We start from the raw sequence: 26,069 nt of genomic DNA on the forward strand, positions 1-26,069 counted from the left end.
TTAGCTATTCCTCTACAGTAAGAGGAATACCATCCACAGTAAGACAATTCCCCTCTATGCCCTCAGCATTTATTAAACAAGCATAATCTAATCTCCCTCCCCTCAAATGAGTAGGAGAGGGCTCGCCCAGCAGTTGAACATCTTCATGTTCCTGCAAAAACTGGTACCATCTGCAACCATTCCTATTTGCTTTACCCCTTGATCCTAAAGCTGGATGTCTGGCATTAAAATCCCCTACCACAAGTGTATCTTCAGAAAGGAAGGACTCTGGCAAGTATCTTAAGGAGGTTAAGGGCCTTAGAGCATTCAACTCAGAGATAAGAGATATGGGCTGACCAAGACAAACGAGTGTCAAAGACTAACCCCAAAAGGGACATTGTGTACAGGGATTCGCGGAATCCCTGTACACAATGGGATGATCATAAAGCGACAAAGAGGGACGAAGAACGACATGCTTCCGAGTAAAAGTCATAGCACAAGTCTTAGACGCAGAGAACTTGAAGCCATGATCGGTGGCCCAAGACGACACGGCATCAATCGCAACAGCCCCTATGAACAATGTGTGGGAAAAAGGAACGGAGATAATTAAGGAGAGCCTAGGGAAAGTAGGAAATACAGTTGAAAAACTGAAACCTTGTGCGGACAAGGTTCAGGACAATATGGTTAACTCGGAGGGTGGTAATCAAATTTTGGAATATCTAAAAAACTAGACAAGAGGATTGAGGCATTGGAAAAATTGGCTATGAAGGGTAGACGGGGTGAAGATGGTGGTGAAACGGAACGTGTAATTGAAAGTAAAACAGGACGTGAAATGGAAAGTGAAACATACGTAGAAGAAAGTAAGGAAGCGCATGACGTATTGATGATAGAGGATAGTCAGGAAAATACACTTTCTAGTAGTGTTAGCGGTGTTCAACCTCCTGTTGTGACAAATGTTGAAACAAAGGTTAAAGTAAAACGGTATACAAAAATAAAGAAAATAGATATGAATAATATTACCTTCGATGTTAGTAGTAGTTGTGAAGGTGAGGAGAAAGCAAAAATGTTAAGGTGTTGGAAGGAAGTTTCTAAGGTACTCTCGTATCTCATGGAATGTGACTGACAGGGCAAAGGTAGTTTTATTATTAATCATGGATGAAAGTAGATTGAGAACATTATCTTGGAACGTTAATGGATTAAAAACTAGAGCGGTGGATGTACACTATTATACTCTTAGAGAGAATGTTGACATAGTAGCACTCCAGGAAACTGGGGATAGGGATGGTAGCATTCTGAGGCTAAATGGCTATAGAGGTTTTCACTTATATGCTGATGGAGGAACTAGGGGGGGTCTCATGTTATGTCAAAAGTACCATACCTGCCGAGATAACTGGAATCCCTCAGAGATATAGAGGTATTGAAAGTATTAGCTTGCGGATACAATTACAAGACCGAGAGTTAAATTTCACATATCTATACATCTCTGATAGCTTCCTTGATTTAACCCACGGTCACTTAATGGAGCGCCGTCCTGCTCCTTATTGTCCGAACTGCGTTGTCCCTCTTACAGTTGTGCATATCCTTGTTGAATGTCCTGACTTCCAGGACGAGCGTGTGTCTTGCTTTCCGACCGCCCCTCGCGGTCACCTGTCCCTCGATAGAATTCTAGGTGAATCGGATACTTTTGATATCGTTCGCCTTATGCGTTTTTGTTCTCGTATTTGCATTCTTGGTGATATTTAGCGCCCTCTGATTATTTCGCACTTTGATGGTGCTACATAGCCTTCCCGGTTTGGTGCCTTCCTTTGATAATTACCTTACCTTCATAGGGGCTGTCGTTGGCTTCCAGCTGTTTCCTCCATGCTCCTGCTGCACAATCTTTCCTTCCTTCGAGGATACATCTATCCTGCTTGTAGGACCCGTCCTAGTCTCTCTCAGATGAGGCTTCATGGGGCACAGAGAGGAACCAGCATTGTGGCTGCCTCGACAGTTGCAACAAAATGGGACGATTTTTTCACTTTTTTTCAATCTTGATTCTACACTCTCGCGAGTCATGTTTCTTACCACCGAACCGACACCTGGAGTCAAACTGGCATTTCCAAGCCATATGTCCCGAACGTGAATACTTCATGCATAATATGGGTATTTTGCAACGTTCCTGTAGCCTAGTCCTTGCACAAAAATTCTCTCCGGCGCCTCACCCTTTACCAAGGCAACAACCTGGCTTTGTTTGTCACCACGAACACTGTTCCTCTTTACCCATACAGCACTCTCATTGTTGAGAAGACAATCAGGATCCAAATAAGTTGGATACTTAAAAACTATGATCTTGGTGTGTATTATACCTTCTTCCGGAGTAACCATCACAATATTCTCAAAACCAACCGTCGTTAGGCGTTCCACGGCCTTTTCTGTCCCAACTGTTATGTAGGGCCGGTGAAGACCCTCCGTGAATAGTGGTTCATATTCCAAACACTCCTTAGCCAGACGTACTGTCCACTCTGGCTTTTGGTGGAAATTCAGTTGGCATGTTGTAGGGAACAACAGCCGCTTCCTTCTATTAATCTTCGTGTCCTGCATCCTGCTGGGTAGGGTTGCCTGTTGATAGTTCCTGGGAGTTTGTACCACTGGTGTCTCCTGTCGTGGATCACAAAATTTTTTCTCTCTTTTTCATGTCCTCTCCACTTTCACTGTCTCGCTGTCCATGAAAACTACGGCGTTTCTTCCTGGACATTGCAACTTGGTACGGCCTGGTATCACCCTGTACTTGAGAGTCATCCTCACTCTCACAATCGACAGTCCCAGTGCTGGATTGTCCATCACTGAGGCAGACCGCCTGTGCCATTTCCCCAACACGCAGATGCACAGTACTAATGTTGCAGTTGAACACAATTTCACAATATCCAAGAGCGCCTACACTGCAACCGTACACGACCGCGGGCCGGTCCGGACTGTCTTCTCCACGTTGCCATAGCCAAAGTAAATAGTTTTTTAATAATTTTTGTTCTCATGTACATGTTTAGGGAAGGGATTTGAACAAAGAACGAAAATTTTTTTTTGTTGGGGGGGAGGGGGAGAACTTCAATTTCGGAAAACCACCAGAATGTCACAATAAAACCATGCAGCACGGAGATTAACGCACTACCACCTTTTCTATTTCCACATTTATTCCTAAAACATACAAACACACACCCGTACAAACCTGCCTTTTTCATTTAACATTAACATGGAAATTTAATTCCATGTTAATTTTTGCCTTTAAATGTAACAAAACAAATTAAATATTTATTAGACGAGGTATTTTATTCCATTGCTGGAAACACAGGAAGCTTGTTTGTGTGGAATATTTTATTCACTCAAGTGTATACAAGGGCAAGAATATCCACTTTATTGGCTAGAGTTGAGTGCCACACACATCATCCAACAAACTGAACATGTAGCTAGCTTAAATGATCATATTTTATAAATTCAGTGGTATTATACAATCAATGAAAAACAGGATCACAATTACAATGAAATTTTGTATAAATGCAGGCATAATCTATCGGATGTAGAACTACTGTAGCAGTGAAGGCAGGTTTTTGCTATGACAGTTACTTGAAGGGTAACTTGAGGCATTCTGTATTAGGCGTGCAGTCTTAACACCAACTATTCCAGTACCATAGCAGTATTATCTGCAAGAAAATAATAACATTACACACAGAAATCACAATAACGTGATGCATCAAATGAACAAATCCACAAGGGCCGTGACGAGGATTCGAACCTGCGTCCAAGAGCATCCCAGATGCTGCCTTAATCGACTGAGCTACGACATGGTCAAAAGAGTTGAAACCGAAGTTCTACTGAACTTACTGGATCCTGCAGTCTCTCCGAGACACAAACCAGGGTTTTACACAACTCCCCCCCATGCAACACCCTATGAAACCGAAGTTCAGTAGAACTTCGGTTCGACTGAACCGGTACCATTTGGGAGGTGAAATCCTGCAAGAGTCAAATAGAAAGATCTGGGGGTTGATATCACACCGAACCTGTCCCCAGAGGCCCACATCAAAAGGATATCATCAGCGGCATATGCTAGATTGGCCAATATAAAAACTGCCTTAAGAAACTTGTGTAAGGAATCGTTCAGGACCCTGTATACCACTTATGTCAGACCAATCCTGGAATATTCAGCTCCAGCCTGGAGTCCATACCTAGTTAAACACAAGACAAAATTAGAGAAGATTCCGAGGTACGCCACCAGACAAGTCCCGGAACTGAGAGGTATGAGCTACGAGGAAAGGATAAGGGAGCTGAACCTCACGTCTCTGGAAAACAGAAGAGTAAGGGGAGACATGATAACCACCAAAATTCTCAGGGGAATTGACAGGGTGGACAAAGACAAACTCTTCAGCACGGGTGGGACACGAACAAGGGGACACAGGTGGAAACAGTACCCAAATGAGCCACAGAGACGTTAGAAAGATTTTTTTCAGTGTCAGAGTAGTTAACAGATGGAATGCATTAGGCAGTGATGTGGTGGAGGCTGACTCCATACACAGTTAATGGGCAAAGTTTCTTTCACCCTAAGTGCTCCTGTTACCTAGCAGTAAATAGGTACCTGGGAGTTAGTCAGCTGTCACGGGTTGCTTCCTGGGGTGTGTGTGTGTGTGGTGTGGGAAAAAAAAAAAAAAAAAAAGTAGTTAGTAAACAGTTGATTGACAGTTGAGAGGCGGGCCGAAAGAGCAGAGCTCAACCCCCGCAAAAACACACAACTAGTAAACGCAGTTTCAAATGTAGATTGGACAGAGTCCAGTAGGCTCAAGAATCTGTACACCAGATGATTGACAGTTGAGAGGCGGGACCAAAGAGCCAGAGCTCAACCCTTGCAAGCTCCACTAGGTGAGTACACACACACACTACGTACAAAACAGTAACAGGAATCGATAAAATTGACAGGGAAGAATTCCCGAGACCTGGAACTTCAAGAACAAGAAGTCATAGTCAAACTAACGAAACAAAGCTGCCGGAGAAATGGAATAAAATTCACTTTTGTAAGCAGAGTGGTAGACGGTTGTAACAAGTTAGGGGAGAAGGTGGTGGAGGCCAAGACCGTCAGTAGTTTCAAAGCGTTATATGACAAAGAGTGCTGGGAAGACGGGACACCACGAGAGTAGCTCTCATCCTGTAACTACACTTAGGTAATTACACACATGCTACACTTTCTAGCTTAAGAATTGCTTTTAAATACTAAAGAAATTTTGTTAGACCAAAGCTGGAATATGCAGCGGTTGTATGGTGCCCATATCTTAAGTAAGAAATGACGGAATGGATGGAATTAAAATGGAAATCTTAAGTGATAGTCATTGACCTATAGACTGTATCAGAATAGTCCAACTCTGATGATCCTCAGTAATGGGCATACACTATTTACCTCAGCTGTCTATCTAACTCTGTGAGACATTTATGATGACTGGCATTCTTGCATGAATATGACTTACTGTAGATTGCATTATTTTTGTTTCTGTAGAGAAGAATGACAATGCGGGTCACAATCAGGACGGAAGCCGTTGCTATGGTAATGATCATCAGAGTTAACTCCTCTGTGCTGGCCAAGTCCTTCTGTTCTATATAAATGCCGACGGCTGCCCACAACAGCACTGAAAATACCTTTGTTTTTAGTATTAACAACACTTAAATGTGTGTAGTTATTTACAGAACAAATTTTACATAACTAAAATTGATTTGCAAAGCACAGCATATAGTTTAAGCAAGTAACTTTATTATTAAAAATCTAGAATTTCTAAACAATTGCTAATATTTTAAATGATCCAGGATTACTAGAAAGTAAATCCTATTAAATTCAGGAAGATCTTCACTGAAGGTTCCGTCTAGAACCGTGGTTCCCAAACTTTACGGTCATTACCCCTTACCATCATTATTAAATAGTCCTTTATCATTATTAAATTACCATCATTATTAAATAGTCCTTTATCATTATTAAATTACCATCATTATTAAATAGTCCTCCACACTCGGAAATAACTAAACAAAATTTACAACCTGCACTCCACCAGCTGGTTATTTCTCCCCAACCCTGGTATCTTAACCTGTACACTGCCTCAACTTATGATAACCTGTACACTGCCTCAAGTTATGATAACCTGTACACTGCCTCAACTTATGATAACCTGTACACTGCCTCAGCTTATGATAACCTGTACACTGCCTCAGCTTATGATAACCTGTACACTGCCTCAGCTTATGATAACCTGTACACTGCCTCAGCTTATGATAACCTGTACACTGCCTCAGCTTATGATAACCTGTACACTGCCTCAGCTTATGATAACCTGTACACTGCCTCAGCTTATGATAACCTGTACACTGCCTCAACTTATGATAACCTGTACACTGCCTCAAGTTATGATAACCTGTACACTGCCTCAACTTATGATAACCTGTACACTGCCTCAGCTTATGATAACCTGTACACTGCCTCAAGTTATGATAACCTGTACACTGCCTCAACTTATGATAACCTGTACACTGCCTCAAGTTATGATAACCTGTACACTGCCTCAAGTTATGATAACCTATACACTGCCTCAGCTTATGATAACCTGTACACTGCCTCAAGTTATGATAACCTGTACACTGCCTCAGCTTATGATAACCTGTACACTGCCTCAAGTTATGATAACCTGTACACTGCCTCAACTTATGATAACCTGTACACTGCCTCAGCTTATGATAACCTGTACACTGCCTCAAGTTATGATAACCTGTACACTGCCTCAACTTATGATAACCTGTACACTGCCTCAAGTTATGATAACCTGTACACTGCCTCAAGTTATGATAACCTATACACTGCCTCAGCTTATGATAACCTGTACACTGCCTCAAGTTATGATAACCTGTACACTGCCTCAGCTTATGATAACCTGTACACTGCCTCAACTTATGATAACCTGTACACTGCCTCAGCTTATGATAACCTGTACACTGCCTCAGCTTATGATAACCTGTACACTGCCTCAAGTTATGATAACCTGTACACTGCCTCAAGTTATGATAACCTATACACTGCCTCAGCTTATGATAACCTGTACACTGCCTCAAGTTATGATAACCTGTACACTGCCTCAGCTTATGATAACCTGTACACTGCCTCAACTTATGATAACCTGTACACTGCCTCAGCTTATGATAACCTGTACACTGCCTCAGCTTATGATAACCTATACACTGCCTCAGCTTATGATAACCTGTACACTGCCTCAACTTATGATAACCTATACACTGCCTCAGCTTATGATAACCTGTACACTGCCTCAACTTATGATAACCTGTACACTGCCTCAACTTATGATAACCTGTACACTGCCTCAAGTTATGATAACCTGTACACTGCCTCAAGTTATGATAACCTGTACACTGCCTCAAGTTATGATAACCTGTACACTGCCTCAAGTTATGATAACCTGTACACTGCCTCAAGTTATGATAACCTGTACACTGCCTCAAGTTATGATAACCTGTACACTGCCTCAAGTTATGATAACCTGTACACTGCCTCAAGTTATGATAACCTGTACACTGCCTCAAGTTATGATAACCTGTACACTGCCTCAAGTTATGATAACCTGTACACTGCCTCAAGTTATGATAACCTGTACACTGCCTCAAGTTATGATAACCTGTACACTGCCTCAAGTTATGATAACCTGTACACTGCCTCAAGTTATGATAACCTGTACACTGCCTCAAGTTATGATAACCTGTACACTGCCTCAAGTTATGATAACCTGTACACTGCCTCAAGTTATGATAACCTGTACACTGCCTCAACTTATGATAACCTGTACACTGCCTCAAGTTATGATAACCTGTACACTGCCTCAAGTTATGATAACCTGTACACTGCCTCAAGTTATGATAACCTGTACACTGCCTCAAGTTATGATAACCTGTACACTGCCTCAAGTTATGATAACCTGTACACTGCCTCAAGTTATGATAACCTGTACACTGCCTCAACTTATGATAACCTGTACACTGCCTCAAGTTATGATAACCTGTACACTGCCTCAAGTTATGATAACCTGTACACTGCCTCAAGTTATGATAACCTGTACACTGCCTCAACTTATGATAACCTGTACACTGCCTCAACTTATGATAACCTGTACACTGCCTCAAGTTATGATAACCTGTACACTGCCTCAAGTTATGATAACCTGTACACTGCCTCAAGTTATGATAACCTGTACACTGCCTCAACTTATGATAACCTGTACACTGCCTCAAGTTATGATAACCTGTACACTGCCTCAAGTTATGATAACCTGTACACTGCCTCAACTTATGATAACCTGTACACTGCCTCAACTTATGATAACCTGTACACTGCCTCAAGTTATGATAACCTGTACACTGCCTCAACTTATGATAACCTGTACACTGCCTCAAGTTATGATAACCTGTACACTGCCTCAAGTTATGATAACCTGTACACTGCCTCAAGTTATGATAACCTGTACACTGCCTCAAGTTATGATAACCTGTACACTGCCTCAACTTATGATAACCTGTACACTGCCTCAACTTATGATAACCTGTACACTGCCTCAAGTTATGATAACCTGTACACTGCCTCAACTTATGATAACCTGTACACTGCCTCAAGTTATGATAACCTGTACACTGCCTCAACTTATGATAACCTGTACACTGCCTCAACTTATGATAACCTGTACACTGCCTCAAGTTATGATAACCTGTACACTGCCTCAACTTATGATAACCTGTACACTGCCTCAACTTATGATAACCTGTACACTGCCTCAAGTTATGATAACCTGTACACTGCCTCAAGTTATGATAACCTGTACACTGCCTCAACTTATGATAACCTGTACACTGCCTCAACTTATGATAACCTGTACACTGCCTCAACTTATGATAACCTGTACACTGCCTCAACTTATGATAACCTGTACACTGCCTCAACTTATGATAACCTGTACACTGCCTCAACTTATGATAACCTGTACACTGCCTCAAGTTATGATAACCTGTACACTGCCTCAACTTATGATAACCTGTACACTGCCTCAGCTTATGATAACCTGTACACTGCCTCAAGTTATGATAACCTGTACACTGCCTCAACTTATGATAACCTGTACACTGCCTCAAGTTATGATAACCTGTACACTGCCTCAACTTATGATAACCTGTACACTGCCTCAGCTTATGATAACCTGTACACTGCCTCAAGTTATGATAACCTGTACACTGCCTCAACTTATGATAACCTGTACACTGCCTCAAGTTATGATAACCTGTACACTGCCTCAACTTATGATAACCTGTACACTGCCTCAACTTATGATAACCTGTACACTGCCTCAAGTTATGATAACCTGTACACTGCCTCAACTTATGATAACCTGTACACTGCCTCAGCTTATGATAACCTGTACACTGCCTCAAGTTATGATAACCTGTACACTGCCTCAAGTTATGATAACCTGTACACTGCCTCAAGTTATGATAACCTGTACACTGCCTCAAGTTATGATAACCTGTACACTGCCTCAAGTTATGATAACCTGTACACTGCCTCAAGTTATGATAACCTGTACACTGCCTCAAGTTATGATAACCTGTACACTGCCTCAAGTTATGATAACCTGTACACTGCCTCAAGTTATGATAACCTGTACACTGCCTCAAGTTATGATAACCTGTACACTGCCTCAAGTTATGATAACCTGTACACTGCCTCAAGTTATGATAACCTGTACACTGCCTCAAGTTATGATAACCTGTACACTGCCTCAAGTTATGATAACCTGTACACTGCCTCAAGTTATGATAACCTGTACACTGCCTCAACTTATGATAACCTGTACACTGCCTCAAGTTATGATAACCTGTACACTGCCTCAACTTATGGCCTCCGACGTATTGCATAAAGGCCCCCAGTTTTGGGAACCAGTAATCATAGAATATAAACAGGGACAAACCTTCAAAACTTTCATTTGCATCTCAGAAAGAGTATTTTAATATATTCTATTGCAGTATTGCCATTTCCCCCTTCTTGCCTGTCTCCTCTTGTCGTGGTGAGGTCTCTTTGAGCATTGTACGTGCAAAGGAGACAAACTTACAGTACAATACTCATATGGGTCGTCAGACCACCTGCCAGAAGAGTTGCCCGTGAAGGGCCACTCTTAGAGGTTGGCTGGGTATCTGCACTGGGCAAGAGGGAGAATAAGTCCTTTGCACCAGTGTGGGAGTATACATGATGCGGCAGGATTCCCTGTTGAAAGGGGGGAGGAGCACTTCTTGGTATGATGAACCTTTTCCTGTATCAGCCAGCACTCTACCCTCCGTATTGCCCTGGTATGTAGTATCCCTTGCCGGGGCCCAAACTTTTGAAAAATTATAGTTAGTAACTGAATTGACTTCTCAATCATAGGCTCGTGGGGCAAGCAACTACGCCCCTCTGAGTCAGATACAAATTGAAGATCAGACTCCATGGCCCCGGCTATGTCGGGCTCAGATCAGGCTTCTTCTTTGGCTTTCTCAACTGATCCTCTCCATTCTTCTCCCATTTACTTGTCAGGATCGAGCCCCATGTTCCAAGTGGTAACTACCTCGTCACCTGGAGTGGCTCCAGCTTTAGCTGTAACAACTGCACCATTTACTCCCCCTTCCCCTTCTCACTAGGTCACCATGTTGCAGTACTCATACTCGAACATGCATGATTTCTTCAAACCCTGCTATGGTAATCTGTTTTGCCCTGCTATGGTGATCTGTTTTGATGTTTGTCACGAACAAACCAACCCTGATGATTTACAAATACATAAGCACCTTGTTAACTCTGGATACCTATGTTACCTTTAACCCCACTCGTACTGGCACACTCATCATTGCAGCCCCTTATAAGGAGACAGCTGCCTGCCTAAATCCACTTATGGATGTCAACCAACAAACTAACACTTAACATAGAAAAGACCTACTACATCTTATTTGGAAGCAAATCAACAAATGCAATTCAGCTTCAGATGGACAATGTTAACATTAGTAGTAAAAATAATGGAAAGTTTCTTGGCCTATTCCTAGACAAGAGACGCAACTTCAGTACCCACATACAACACATAACTAAGAAAGTCTCTAAAACAGTTGGTATACTCTCCAAAATCAGATATTATGTACCTAACTCTGCTCTCATCTCTCTATATTATGCACTAATCTATCCCTATCTTAATTATGGTATCTGTGCATGGGGTTCAACCGCTGCAAACTCAGACCACTCAGGTCCATCATCACCCAGCAAAAATCTGCTATCAGAATAATAACAAACTCTGCTTTCAGACAACACTCAGCCCCCTTGTTTAACTCCCTTAACTTGCTAAACATAATCTCACTCCACAAATTCTCTTGTGTCAACTACATTTATAAAACCCTGTTCTTAAATGCAAATCCTGCTCTGAAACTCTCCCTGGACAGATGTAATAGGACCCATAATCACCACACAAGAAATAAATATCTCTTTGATATCCCCAGAGTCAAACTTAATCTGTGTAAACACTCTATGCAAATAAAGGGACCCAGTCTATGGAACTCACTCCCTAATGAATTGAAAAGCTGTCCAACTTTTGCCTCATTCAAAAACAAAACTAAAAAGTACCTAATTTCATCTTCATAGTTTTCTACCTTGTTGTATCTAGTACTACCCAATCTCACAGTTTTCATGTACCCAATCCAAACATCTTTATCATTGTGATCATTGCTGTCTTCTTATATGTGCTTTCAATTTGCTGTATTGTGCCTATTAGTCTTCGTTTAAATTACCAATCAAACTGTCAATGCAATCAATCAGAGCTTTAATATACCAATGTGCTTTAATATACTTACTAATCTCTCTCATCTCATTTTTTTTCTTGCAATGTATCTGTTATCATTTTATTAATTCTGCTAGAATTTACCTACTTAAAATTATCTGTTAGATTAAGGAACTGCCCGAAACGCTGCGCGTATCAAGATTGTAAATTACTATGCTATGTATTCTCACAAATCCAATGTACCTTTTTGTATATAAATAAACAAATTAACTGCTTTCTCCTGCATTAATAAGACCCCGGTTCAGATCTCCAAAAATGTCCAATTAAATGCCAGCATTGGCACCGCCATTCTTCCTCACCATGTTGGGGCTGCGCCACTCCTCGTTGCTCTTGACTCACCATACTAACTTAGTGGTTCATTATGGTAAACAAAACATGCAGAAACTTATATATAACTTGTGTATTTCAAAACTATTTGTTTATTGTTTTATGAACTTAACAACTGAGTCACTAATGTGCTCACAATTCTTCTGAGGATAGCGATGGTTCACACATTTTATTATATCACACTACACACTATTGGATAATTTTACTACAAAAGAACTAAGAAATCAATCTGAGACATTGAAATAAATAGGTAATAATATCTTTGTGGCAATTCCGGCTGACAGCTCGGGCGGAACTGACTGCCTGTAACGATTATTCTGTCAACGCCTCACTGTTGCCAGACTTCCTCAACCTATTACGGCCAAAATGTGTTACCTACGATTTTTCCCCGTGACCAGGGAACACAACTGAACACTTTCATAAGACGAAATATTTTTTTTTCCTATGGGTGTTGAAGAGCCCAGAACAGTTTAAGGGTTAAGGTCTTGTCCCATACTTCTTGGGGAGCTGATAGGCGCACACACCTCTCTTTGCATTCCTCTCTTGGTCTGTCGAAACACGATTATATAGTTGCCCTGCTTACTCGTCTGCCTCTTCTATTTTTCGCCGTCTTGATGCTTTGCACCATACTAGGTTACGCCTCAGTTCTGGTGCCTTTCGTTCAATTCCTACCCTCACCCTGTATGTTGACACTGGCGTCCTGTCTCTTCAGGATCGCCGTGATCGCTACTGTCTTCGCTACCTGAACGGTCCTTACAACACTCTCACTATTGCTTATGTTGTGCCTTGACCTTTATCCCTCCTGTGGTTCCTGTTCCCCTTCACCACCTTCCTCTTTCTCTACGGTTGTCTCGCTTACAAGATGCTCTTTCGGTTCGTGTTACTAATATTTCTCCTCGTGTCGTTCCGTCTTTGCCCCCGTGGAGGGTACACCCCCCCTTTCCTAAATTTTGTAAAGCCCTGACCCACGTAACTAAAGCTTTTACCCCTCCTACAGTTCTGAAATGCTTTTTCCTTGAACAATTTTCTTTCCACTCCCGCTCCATTTCCGTCTTCACCGATGGGTCAAGTCTGCAGACGGTGTAGGCTACTCTGTTGTTTTCCTGAGAGAAGTGAGTCCTCATGGACACACTACTGTCCCATACCAGAGAAATTGGTAAAATATATATACACTTCACTACATAAAACAGACACGACAATAAGAGACCTTCCATATCAGTCAAAGCTGCCACCTACCTCCCCTCTCTACTCCCTCCCCCTTCATATGCCATGACCTAATCACCCATCATAAAAGTTCGATCTCCTACCCTCCGCCATCCATGGGAGAGGTGGGGGGGGGGGGTCCCCTCTGTACCCTCAACATACCTTCCCCTCTTACCCTTACACTCATTTTACCCCCGCGACAATGCCCGTCCCAATCTACAGACCTTACACACGCACTTTTGACTTCATTTTTACCCCAGCGTCAACACCTGTCCCAATCTACGGACTCCCCCACCCACTTTTGACTATGACCGAGTTCGATCCCCGAGATTCTCCTCGATGGCGCGCACAGTCGTAGGCACATATTTCACTATTACACTCCGTAGTAGTGGCACACACTCTAGAACTTACACAATTTAAACTAGGCATACATACCCTTTTCAAACAGGCCCATCTAATTTTTCCCATGTCTTAAGCTCATTTTTTTAATGATAATTTTTACTTATGAAATGTCTTGGGGAAAGAGTTTTAATTAATAATTTTAGAAGATATGGCGTCCGGGCTTTTTTTTTTTTTTTTTAATAAATCGGAAATTTTGTGGGAAGATTCATTGGGTAAATTTGGTTAGTTAAAAGCAGCTAAACTCTAGCCTAAAGTGAGAGGTAGAGTATTCAAATCAAATTCTTTATTAAGAATCACTAAATACAGTACAAATGATTCTGCTCTTCACAAGCTAGAGGGCAATAAAGAAAGGTGCATAAATGAGATACTAAACTGTGCTGTTGAAATTCCAGTGTTACTGTGAGTTGAACTTACCCATGTTGTGGATGATGAGAGGGTTGGCATACAGTATGAGGATTGTGTTCTCTAGTATGAACCAGCCAACGAAGAGTGCCAGAAGGATGATTAGCTCTAACAGGCAAATTGTGTTGCTATTCAGGTCAATCTATCAGGGCGAAGGAGATGAATACACAATAAATAGGATAAAATGCTTAATAAATCAGGAACATAATTACAAAAAAAAGTTGCAATATGGGTACAAATTTTATGACTGGCCTTACTCCATGTTTCTTGATTTTATGTTCCTTAACTTCTTTACGAAACATCATGAAACCATCTAAGAGAGAAGTCTCTGCTGTGTAAATCATGCATTTTTATTCTTGAAGGACTCAACTTTGTTCTGATTTGCGCTCATCAATTCACCAACAATCAAGTGCTACATAAACTTCCTGGTTTGGCGACGCCTTTGATAATTGCTTACTCATCAACATACTCATCAACAATCTTCCTCTTGGCTGTGTTGTGCCTTTGTTTAAATCATGCAATCACTTGCCTTTAATTCAATTATCCTTAAGCTGACTGCAAACCTGCCTGCAGCATTCCATACCTTCACCACAGATTCCCACACCCACTGTGCAATGATGTATAAGCCACTTTCTCTAATTGTGAATAATATGAATACTTCAACATTTTCCTGCTACGATCTCGACTTGTACTTGCCTCCTCACTCTCACTAATGATATGCTGTAAGGATTTCTCTTTTTTGTTACAAATATCCGACAGTACTTGTGCCTTTCCTGAATTCTTTCGCAAGACTCACAGAGGCATGGTGTGAGTTTTGCTTTCACACCTCACAAAGTTCGGTGACTCGAAGCTTATCCCTAATAGAGAAACTTGCATCCTTTGAACTCCTCCATTTTTAAGTGCAGTTAATGATACTAGACATGTAGCATGTAAACATGTTGGCTGAAAGTGATCTAAGTTTATATTAAAGAAAAATGTAAGAAAATAAAATATGAATAAAAGCCTAACGTTTATGAACACACTGGCTTCCTGTCCCCCAGACACAATGAATTATTATTATTATTATTATTATTATTATTGGATTACATGTGAGGGGTGAACCGTACGGATCGGATCATTCACAGTGTCGGGACAGATTTAGCATGATTCATAAGCCACCAATGGTAAAATACATTTTAATTTAGTGGAAAAATAGTATAGACAGGCTATATAGACTATACAGCCTGTACATATAGTTCTCACAATTGATAATTATTTGTTATAACATTTTATCTGATTTTAATGTTATTAATGCATTGTTTTTATGTACAGTAATTGCATATTGTAAACATATTCTGCCACATAATATATTAAGCCACATACAGTACTCTAATTTAGATATTGGTACAAATCAAACATTGCTCAAACTTGTCCTCACTTTTCCCAGAATGAATGGATGTTCAAGTTATTGAGGTCTGAGTCAGTGAGCAGTTACTCGATATGTAGATGCTTTGGTGTCATTTTACTGAACAATGCAGGAAATGCAGGCTTTTCAACCACTGCAGAATATATAACACATCAGTTTAGCGAATGGTAATAAGCAAGTATTTTAAATGACTAAGATAAGTTTGGCCTGCATATGTCTTGTGCTATTTTATTTATTTTATTTTATTTTATTTATATATATACAAGAAGGTACATTGGGTTTGTGAGAATACATTGGATAGTACAGTAATTACATTCTTGTAAAGCCACTAGTACGCGCAGCGTTTCGGGCTATATATTAACACTTTCACTGACCTCATACTCGTAGAAAATGTTGCGACTGATGATGGCAGCAATGGCAGTCCAGGTGTTATAAAGTGCTAGGCCATTGATAACCAAAATCCCAGACCAGAAGTGAAACTTGGATTTTTTATAAAGACTTGGAGCATCTTTCGCAAAGCTGTAAAGTAGGAACATGAACCCAAGGATATTTACTGTATTTTTAAATTAACTTGTCATTCAGTACTGGTGCACAATTTCTGTCATATGTTGACACAAACCATAATTCACATAAGGCTTTTTATCTTCACCTGTTGGCACTTAAGGACACTGCAATGCCACTAGACACTGCAATGAGCCAGAGGATGATGGACGAGCCTGTGACATCGATGGCATCCCAGGCAAAGAGCCATCCAACAATGAGGTTGAGGCTGATGACCAATGTGAGCAGAGACGAGGTGGGCACTGCACCTCCGAGCCTCCATGCCTTCACCTCACCCACTTTCAGAAACAACAAAGCAATCGCTGCAAAAAAAATATACAGGGAGGGACTGAGAAAGATCAAAATGCCAAAATATATTAGTAAACTGTAATGAGTTACCTGTATATATATTGTGACGATAATCTCTTTCAAGAGAGATTGAGCCTGCTCTTCCCTACATAAAGTTACTTACACATATACAAGAATAAGATGCTACCTTCAAGATACGTCTACCAGTAGCACAAAACGTTTCGACCAGGAGGCAAAACGTACCCTAAACCCCCACTCCACACTCCCTCCATGCCGGCTCCGTCATCAACCAGCAAACTACCATTCCCAGCTTGCCTGCTTCTGATTGGTGACTCGCCGACTGCACACCTGCACCTCTGCACCTCAGCGCCGTCTACAAGTCGATGTCTGGGCTTGAATCAGCCATTGAAGTCAGAATATCCTTGTGCTCTCAAGCCGTGAACAACTAACTGATATACGCTGTCTATCAGGTGGATGTTTCTCAGCTAGCGCTATATTCTCAGCACCTGTTTAATCACTTTGTCTTTATATTATTGTAGAGTAACGTCATCCCTATTCTTCATTCTTATGTTGTATTTTTTTGACTTGTTTGTTTGCACTGTACATAGCCAAGGGATTATCTTTGTCATTAATTTGTTTTCTATATTAAAGTTTCATTGTTCATACTATGTGTTTTGCGTGTCTTCCCTTACTTTACCACAGATAAACATCCAAGCAGTTTATCTTTTTTTTTGTAAGTGTGATTAGGCATTGACACCAGCCATTGGAGGACTGCCGAACATCAACACTCCTACACTTTCCCGTCACAATATATATATATAATATATATATATATATATATATATATATATATATATATATATATATATATATATATATATATATATATATATATATATATATGAGTTCTTACATTCTTGCACAGCCACTAGCACGCAGACCGTTTCGGGCAAGTCCTTAATATTCCCCGGAATACGACACGCCAAATCGTAAACAACCAAGTACCCATTTTACTCTTGGGCAAACAGAGGCTACAATTAACGATTGGCGGCCAGTAAATCCTCCCCGGCCAAAGCGCTCGCGATACGCCAGGCGAGTGTCTTACCACTACACCACGCCACTTTGCGACCATTAAGATATACACACAATAAAGGTCACTAATCATTGCACAACATATATTTGCCCAAATACTGGTCAGCTATCAACGGAAGACCTGATACACAAGTTTTCAGTCATACTAATATATCTCTCATTCTCATGGCAGACCTCAGTGCTTAACGCCAAACATTCCACCTCAACAATATAATCTCCATGGTTAACAACGGTACCAACCACACTAACAACAACGACTTTCATTACCTAGACCTGATTTCATTACAGTTGTTACACTTGCTGGATCTGGTAGACGTGACCTTGTCCTTACTAAGAGACCAGGTGTACATCTTTAACACTACATATTACCTGGAATTCTCACAGGATTTGATCACATCCATTAACAGACCACTTGAACATTATCTAACACAGTGCACAGTTACAAACCCATTAAGATTTTAACTTAGATTCAACAGAGCAGAAGAAGTTGTTAAACACATATGGCAAAATCTTACTAAAGCGACCATACGAGTAATAAATACTCATACTCCGCCCAAGTAAAACAGAAACAAGCAACACTTAATGGTCCAACCAGAGGCTAAGGGCCCGCGCAGGAATATCCCTGCAAAAAAAAAAAAAAAATCCATTAACATTATGCTTCTCTAGCAACCTTATGCTCACACAAACCACAACTCATTATTCATTTAAAAGGTTTAACTGGGATACATTCAAACCAATAATACATGCCGCTGATCTAACATATGCATACAATGGAAACCCACCGAAAGATATAGTCAGATGCACAACATATATACCACATTAAACGGGCAGTAGCCACATCAGTTCTCAAGACAACACACACAATGTGACACACATTCCCCCCGTCCGTCAGATCAACACGTCCCTCTTGTTATTAGTACACATTCATACAGAACACACCCATACGACCAGTCTTACGGGACTCAACAACATTAAGCAGCCATATTCTTACCAGTCTAGATGCTAGATGATTACCACACAAGACATTGGACTCATCTCATAGTTCAAGCTGAACTACATATAGGGACACCACTCTCAAGAGTTTAGAATTTTATTGAAGAAATTAAAGGCAACAATTTCACATAATTTGTACATATCACACAACAATCGCATTCCAAACCAATGCTAATTGACCTGAATTTACCTGAGAGCCACTAACACTCCAGTGGCTTCGATGAGGACAGGAAGCCGTCGGCTTGTTAAAGGTCACCCCATTTGTCATGATAAATTTTTCAAGCTGGGTTTTAAAGTACAGCAGAGTTTCGGCATTTAAAGTTTCGGCGGGTAGGGGGTTCCATTGGTTTATAACCCTGTGGGTGAAAAAACATATCCTCTTCTCAGTCCTACATTGTTGCTTGTTGAGCTTGAAGCCGTTACTCCTTGTTTGTGTTACATCTGATCTGTTGAAGAAGTTGTCTAGATCAACATCTTCAAATTGTTCAGTATTGTGAACGTTTTGATGAGATCATCCCCGTGATGCATGGTTGTCAGTGTTGTTAACCCTGTGGCCCTTATCCTGTCCTGGCATGAGAGTTGACGTAGCTCTGGAACTATTTTTATTGCCCGGTGTTGCACTTTCTCCAGTGAAGCTGTGTCTTTCTGAAGCTCCACGCCTGGATGCAGTAATCCAGGTGGAGGCGGACCTGAGATTTATACAGTTGAACGACTACATTATTTTCCTTAAAGTCAATGGTACACTTGATTATTTTTACTGCCGCTCCCACTTGTTGGAAGTATGTAGTCAACTCACATATATTACAACATTCCACTCAGATCACTTGTACAGTATAAAATTCCCACTTCAAAACTACTACAGAGAAAGTACAGCTAATATAACAGGTAAAAGGTTATAATGTACTACAGTACCATACATGACTATGAGGACAAGAACCGTGTAGATGACGGCCCAGATACTGAAGGTGTAGGCGGCCGGGGTGACGCAGGTGGCCAGTGTGGCAGACACACTGGCAGTTGAGTGTCTGAAAGGAACTGAAAAATACAAATATTCTTTTAGTCATGCTAAACAATCACACTTTCTTAACACACAGAGGTCACACTAACGTGATGCATCAAATGAACAAATCCACAAGGGCCGAAGTAAGGGCGATGAGGGAGAGCGGCCTATTGACAGCTCGGGTGCAGGGGGGAGTTGTGTAAAATCGTGGTTTGTGTCTCGGAGAGGCTGCGGGATCCAGTAAGTTCAGTAGAACTTCGGTTTCAACTTTTTTTAACCCTGTCGTAGCTCAGTCGATTAAGGCAGTGTCTGGGATGCTTCCGGACGCAGGTTCGAATCCTCCTCGCGGCCCTTGTGGATTTATACACTTTCTTAACTTAAATGAATATGAAAAATCGGGGGATTATGTTGTAAAGCCAGGAGGGGGGAGGGGGGGGGCTGTGGTTTACTTTAATAGGAATGAACAAACCTTGGTGTCTTCAAAGTGTTATATATAGGTAACATACCGATAAAATCAAACACCGTGTAATATACGATAATTGAGATGGCAAGAAACAATATTGATGAATTATTACCTTAATTGCATATCTTTGATATTGAAATAAGAGTGTTATTGGGCATAGCGCCCCTCGTCGTCCTGTTGTGTGAGTACTTATAGTAACGGCGAGGACCATGGTACAGATACCCACCTTCAACACAATTAGAAAGTAGATCTCGTACATGTTGAGTTTGGACAGACCGGAAAATATTTTCTAATTATGTTGTAAAAACAAACTAAACTAACCTAACCTAACATTCCTAGGCCTAATACACGCTATCTGAGGCCTAATATAGTATATTGGTTATCTTGAGATGATTTCGGGGCTTAGTGTCCCCGCGGCCCGGTTCTCAACCAGGAATCCTTTTTGTTACACATCCCCAGGAAGCAGCCCGCAGCAGCTGTCTAACTCCCAGGTACCTATTTACTGCTAGTTGAACATAGGGTATCAGGGTTTAATAAATTCTGGCCATTTGTTTCCGCCTCCGCCGGGATCGAACCCAGAACCTTAGGACTACGAATCCCGAGCGCTGTGCACTCAGCCGTCAGGCCCAGTATCCTGACAGTTAGTACACATGTGTTTGTGTATATATGTGTGCTATAATAGGCCTAAGAGTTTAGTTTAATTCATTTATTATGCACCCCATACCCATCTTGTGGGCGGTAGTGGAAAGGGTTACAGAGGCACATAATGGGCTCAGGGACTGAACCTCACAATTCATTTAGCTAAGCAAGTTACAATCTTGATGAGCTAGTTACAAAATTCACTATAAGTCGTCACATCAACAATGGGTTCGAGATCGACCACAAGTACAGGTTCTAAATTACCCTTACTAGGCTTAAGAATTATTAAGTTTGTTTATTTGCTTATTTTTTTTCTAACTATAAGGATAAATAGTACAAAGTTCTACTATATAAGTAGTATGTTAATGTGTGTACTATGGTGCACATAGTTACAAAAGGTACTGGCCAAACAGGAGGATGGTTGACACACATGTAATGGACTATTACATGCTAGAATTTGGTACTATTCACTTTATAGAGTCGGGACAAAATAAAGCTATAAAACAAACTTCAATATTCCTAGGCCTAGTATAACACATATATGTACTATACTAGGCCTCATATAGTGTGTATTAGGCCTAGGAAGGTTAGACTAGGTACTGCAACACAAATACATTTATGTTGTATTTATGTTCCTTTACAACATAAATACAAAACCTTTCCGGTTTGTCCAAAATCAACAGTACCGATTTATACTTTGTAATTGCCTTTTATGTCAATATATGTACTATGGTCATCATCGTTATTATAAGTGCTACGTAAACATGAGGATGGGCTGCATATACATAGCATCTGAGGGCCTCCAGTATATATATATATATATATATATATATATATATATATATATATATATATATATATATATATATATATATATATATATATAAGTATACTGTATATTATTATAAATTTCTTCAACAAGTCATGTATGTCAGCTTCTCGTTTATTATTGTTTTGCCCTATTAAATTTTTTAATAAATAATATACCTATTTATACTATTTTAGAACTCTTCATATTGGTGGCTTTATATAATTACATCAATTGTCTACCTAAGAATTCTCCTTTGTGTAATGCCTCAAATGTATTTTATAAATTAAGAGTAATTATTGTTATTAATATTAATATAATTTGTAACTTTTGCTACGGGCTCGCCATAGACCGTGCTACTTGGAACTTGTTGTTGTTGCCAGTAGCTGAATCTAACACAACAACAACAACAACAATAATGGCAGCTGATGAAGCATTCATGTGGACGCTCCAGCCAACACAAAATATCAGCTGTATAACATTACTACACTTATCATTCATTTTCACACACACTATATATATTAAACATATATAAATCCCGCAAAGTCGTCTTAATGTACAAGTCGGTCAAAGTTACTTATACATCACAGAAGGTACTCACCGAGTCCGAGACCAGCGAGGGCACTGAGGGTGACAGTACTGAGGACAGAGGCGGCCAGCACGGCCGTCACAACACTGCGAGCTACGGTCGCTCCACACTGTAAGGAACATGGGGGTAACTTATTTAACTAAACATCATTTTCATCTATGTACAAAAGGATGTTTGTCCAAGATTGGTCAGACGCTTGGGGCTGACCTCATTAACCTTTGGAGTGTGACTGGTGGGGGTCATGAACCTCTCGTGGGTGGGTCATGGTCGGCCCTATTGCATTCTTTAAAGATAGTTGGCTCCATTACCACCACATGAAGTCGATGAATATGAAATGTAATGTGCACAATCCATAGAGTTGGAGTATAAGATTAGATATTTTTGTACTCTGCCAGTGCAGACTGCCTATCACATGCCTCTGTATGACTAACCATCCTGTGTGATGGGGATTTTATAGCATCACGTAGTTAGCTTTTTTGACACACTGTACTCCACTTCATATAGTCTAGGGTAGCTGCACTAATGCAGATGTACCTCGTGTATTAATAAAAAAAATCACAGTATACCCAAATTTGCCAGTGCAGGCTACTAAACATATGGCCCTGTATGACTAACCATCCTGCGAGCTGGGGACTTGTATTACCACTGCTACCTTATTCAATCTTGTGTTGATGATATCCTCAAAATGCTTCCGGAGTCTGCCAGTGAAGACTGCCTGTCACATGCCTCTATATATGACTAACCATCCTGTGTGATGGGGATTTTATAGCATCACGTAGTTAGCTTTTTTGTCACGCTGTACTCCACTTCATATAGTCTAGGGTAGCTGCACTAATGCAGATGTACCTAATGTATTAGTAAAAATTTTTTTTACCCCGCCCTGCCCTGGTGACACTCTATTACTCCCTCATCTATCCATATCTCAACTATGGTATTTGTGCTTGGGGTTCTACTACCCAAAATTATTTACGTCCTCTAATTACTCAACACAAAGCTGCTATTAGGACAATATCCAACTCTGGCCCCAGACATCACTCGGTACCCCTACACAAATCTCTGAATATGTTAGATATTAAGTCACTGCACATCCTCTCTTGTGTACTCTATATCTTTAAAACTCTGAATTGTAATGCCAATCCTGACCTTCAACGCTTCCTAGAAGGTTGTAACAGATCCCATGAGCACCACACCAGAAACAAATACCTATTTGATATTCCAAGAGTACGACTTAATCACACTAGAAATGCTTTACAAATCAAGGGGCCCAGAATGTGGAATGACCTTCCCAACCATGTTAAAGACTGTACCTCTCTCAACCAGTTTAAGATAAAAACTAAGTACCACCTAATTAACTCCCTGTAACCTACCTTACTCCTAAATGTCAACCCATGTATTACTATTGTAATAATGCTGTTTGTTGACCAACAATTGCTATTCTCTGCCTTGTTCCCCCCCTTTTTTTATTTGTCTTATTTTTTCAACACAATTTATACTTTAAGCTCAATTACTATTAAGTTTTAATCTAAGTGTTTCCCTCCCCCCCCCCTCACCTTGCCCGAAACGCCGTGCGTACTTTAGGTATTGTGTGTACTACCTCTATCTTTAAATCCAACATTATGTATATAACTCAATGTATGTACCTTTACCTGAATAAAAAATCTAAGTCTAAATTCAAATCTAATCAACCTGTGTGATGGGGACTTTTTAGCGTCACGTAGTTAGCTTTTTGACACACTGTACTCCCCCTTCATACATTCAGAAAAATATAATATTATTATTATAAATTTTATTATTATTACTTTCCACCCAAGAAGCAAATTAGATATCAGCCCAAGCTTTGTCTTGAGGCAAAGCTCATTGCCTTAAGCCATATTGATGCTCTGTCCACAGAGCATTCTCTCTCTCAAATCATATACACTGATGGTTCCCTACACCGCACCACGGGTGCAGCTGGAAGTGCAGTTGTCCTGACAATGGGCGATGGCTTGTACTTTGAGTGGGGAGTCCGTCTAAACAACTGGACCTCTACCCTTCATACCGAACTATTTGCCTTGATCCTTGCACTGAAATGTGTACAAGTCTCCAAACTTGATACATTAATTGTAAGTGACTCCTTATCATCCTTAAATGCTCTCAACTCTTTAAGACATAACTGTAACATGCTCGTGTCTGAAGCTAGACACAAATACAACAAAATTATTAATGATGGTAACAGAGTCCATTTCATGTGAACTCCATCTCATGTTGGCCTTCGAATGCATGATAGAGCTGATGAGTTAGCCAAAGAATCTGCCTTCATAGGAGTTGATAATATCCTTGGATTGCCTACAAGCAGTTTGAAAGCAATAGTTCACCAAGAACTTCAACAAATTTTGTAGATCTGAGGCAAAGTGAAATCGACACCAGTAATTCCATCTATCATCATACTATCATGCAACAGGAGCCACACATCTATGGATCATCCAATAAAATCAGCAGACTTCTAGATGTTACTACTGCTCGGCTTAGACTCGGTTACAAGTATCTCTGGGAATTCTCATTATCTGCTGATGTAGACCTGACCAAATGTAAACTGTATCAACAAAATTATTCGCACACCCTCCGTCACTGTGATGGAGTGCGAAAAGATACGTGAATTTAGAGACAATTCTATAACCAATGTTCCAACGATGTGTAAATATTTCATTCAAAATGATCTGCTACCAGAAATTTTAGCCAAATATCCCCAGTTTGCTAACTGTAGGTAGTAACTAAGTGACTGTAACCTATCCACCGCTGCCCACTGGATGGGGGGCGGTGTGCAGGACAAACATATCAATTGTGACACTAGCTCTCCACATATGTCAGTTGCTTAATTTAGAAACTGTACTTGAGGTCGATCAAGTTGATGTGACCCATTGTTGATGTGATGACTTATATTGAATTTTGTAACTAGCTCATCAAGATTGTAACTTGCTTAGCTAAATGAATTGTGGGGTTGTCCCTGAGCCCATTATGTGCCTCTGTAACCCTTTCCACTACCGCCCACAAGATGGGTATGGGGTGCATAATAAATGAACTAAACTAACTATTATAATTATTATTATCGTAATTAATATTATAAATCTTATTATTATAAATATTATTATTATAATTATTATAATTATTATAATTATTTATCATTATTATTTATTATTACTATTATTAAGTAATAAAGAAGTCCCCCCTTGAGCCAGTAAGCTCGGCCGCCATGAACCTCACACTGGCAGATATAAACAACCTGATCGCTCGTAATACACCGTTCCATCTTGACGTATACTCTCCCTAAGGCCAAAAATCGTCGTACTAGAAAATGGTAGCGGCTCGCAAAGTTGACATATTGTCCCGTTTTCTGTTTTGGGTCCTCTGGTAGGTTAAGATACGGCACTTTAGTAGGACAGTTTCTTGACGTTGGGAAACCTTAGGAAGACGGGCTGGTGTCACACAGCCCGTCCTCGGCAACAAAAGCCAAATGTTCATTGTGTGCACCCGTCGAACCCCGCTCTTTATTAATGTAAGACGCTTTACACACGATTCTCCAATCTCGAAGTCTCCAATCTCGAAGTCTCCAATCTCGAAGTCTCCAATCTCGAAGTCTCCAATCTCGAAGTCTCCAATTTCGAAGTCTCCAATCTCGAAGTCTCCAATCATTGCCCGGGCGTTGCCGCTTAACTCAGCAATTCCCGTAGACTCCACGCAATACCAGTCTCGTCTGCTGTTGTGTTGTTATATTAGTATGCAATAGAATTAAGGTCGGTGACACTATATGTCATATGTAGGTCTGTTATCACCTCCAGGCATCCGATTGGTATCATGGGGTTCGTATAGAGTCAACACGTGATGAGAGATTGGTGGGGAGGACCCGTGAACGAACGTGTGTATGCAGAAACACACACACACACACGCAAACATGCACACGCACACACACACACACACACACACACACACAAGGAGAACCCACAAGGATGAGAGGCAATGACGAACCAGCGAGACTCGACCT

The 26,069-nt window shown here is 40.6% G+C and overlaps 1 protein-coding gene across 1 annotated transcript in view; it reads right to left on the bottom strand.

The window, feature by feature from the left end:
* Window positions 1-3,315: 3,315 nt before the first annotated feature.
* Window positions 3,316-26,069, bottom strand: part of LOC123756056 (uncharacterized) — a 30,071-nt gene continuing 7,317 nt past the window's right edge. Inside the window, exons 2-8 of the mRNA XM_069299982.1 lie at window positions 22,064-22,160; window positions 19,465-19,587; window positions 16,268-16,481; window positions 15,993-16,137; window positions 14,226-14,355; window positions 5,463-5,621; window positions 3,316-3,653 (exon numbers count right to left, since the gene is read on the bottom strand). Of these exons, the coding sequence (XP_069156083.1) occupies window positions 3,628-3,653; window positions 5,463-5,621; window positions 14,226-14,355; window positions 15,993-16,137; window positions 16,268-16,481; window positions 19,465-19,587; window positions 22,064-22,160 (894 nt within the window). The 3' untranslated portion in view covers window positions 3,316-3,627. The remainder of the gene's footprint in view (window positions 3,654-5,462; window positions 5,622-14,225; window positions 14,356-15,992; window positions 16,138-16,267; window positions 16,482-19,464; window positions 19,588-22,063; window positions 22,161-26,069) is intronic.

This window comes from Procambarus clarkii, chromosome 43 (assembly GCF_040958095.1).
Source record: "Procambarus clarkii isolate CNS0578487 chromosome 43, FALCON_Pclarkii_2.0, whole genome shotgun sequence".
Taxonomy (NCBI): domain Eukaryota; kingdom Metazoa; phylum Arthropoda; class Malacostraca; order Decapoda; family Cambaridae; genus Procambarus; species Procambarus clarkii.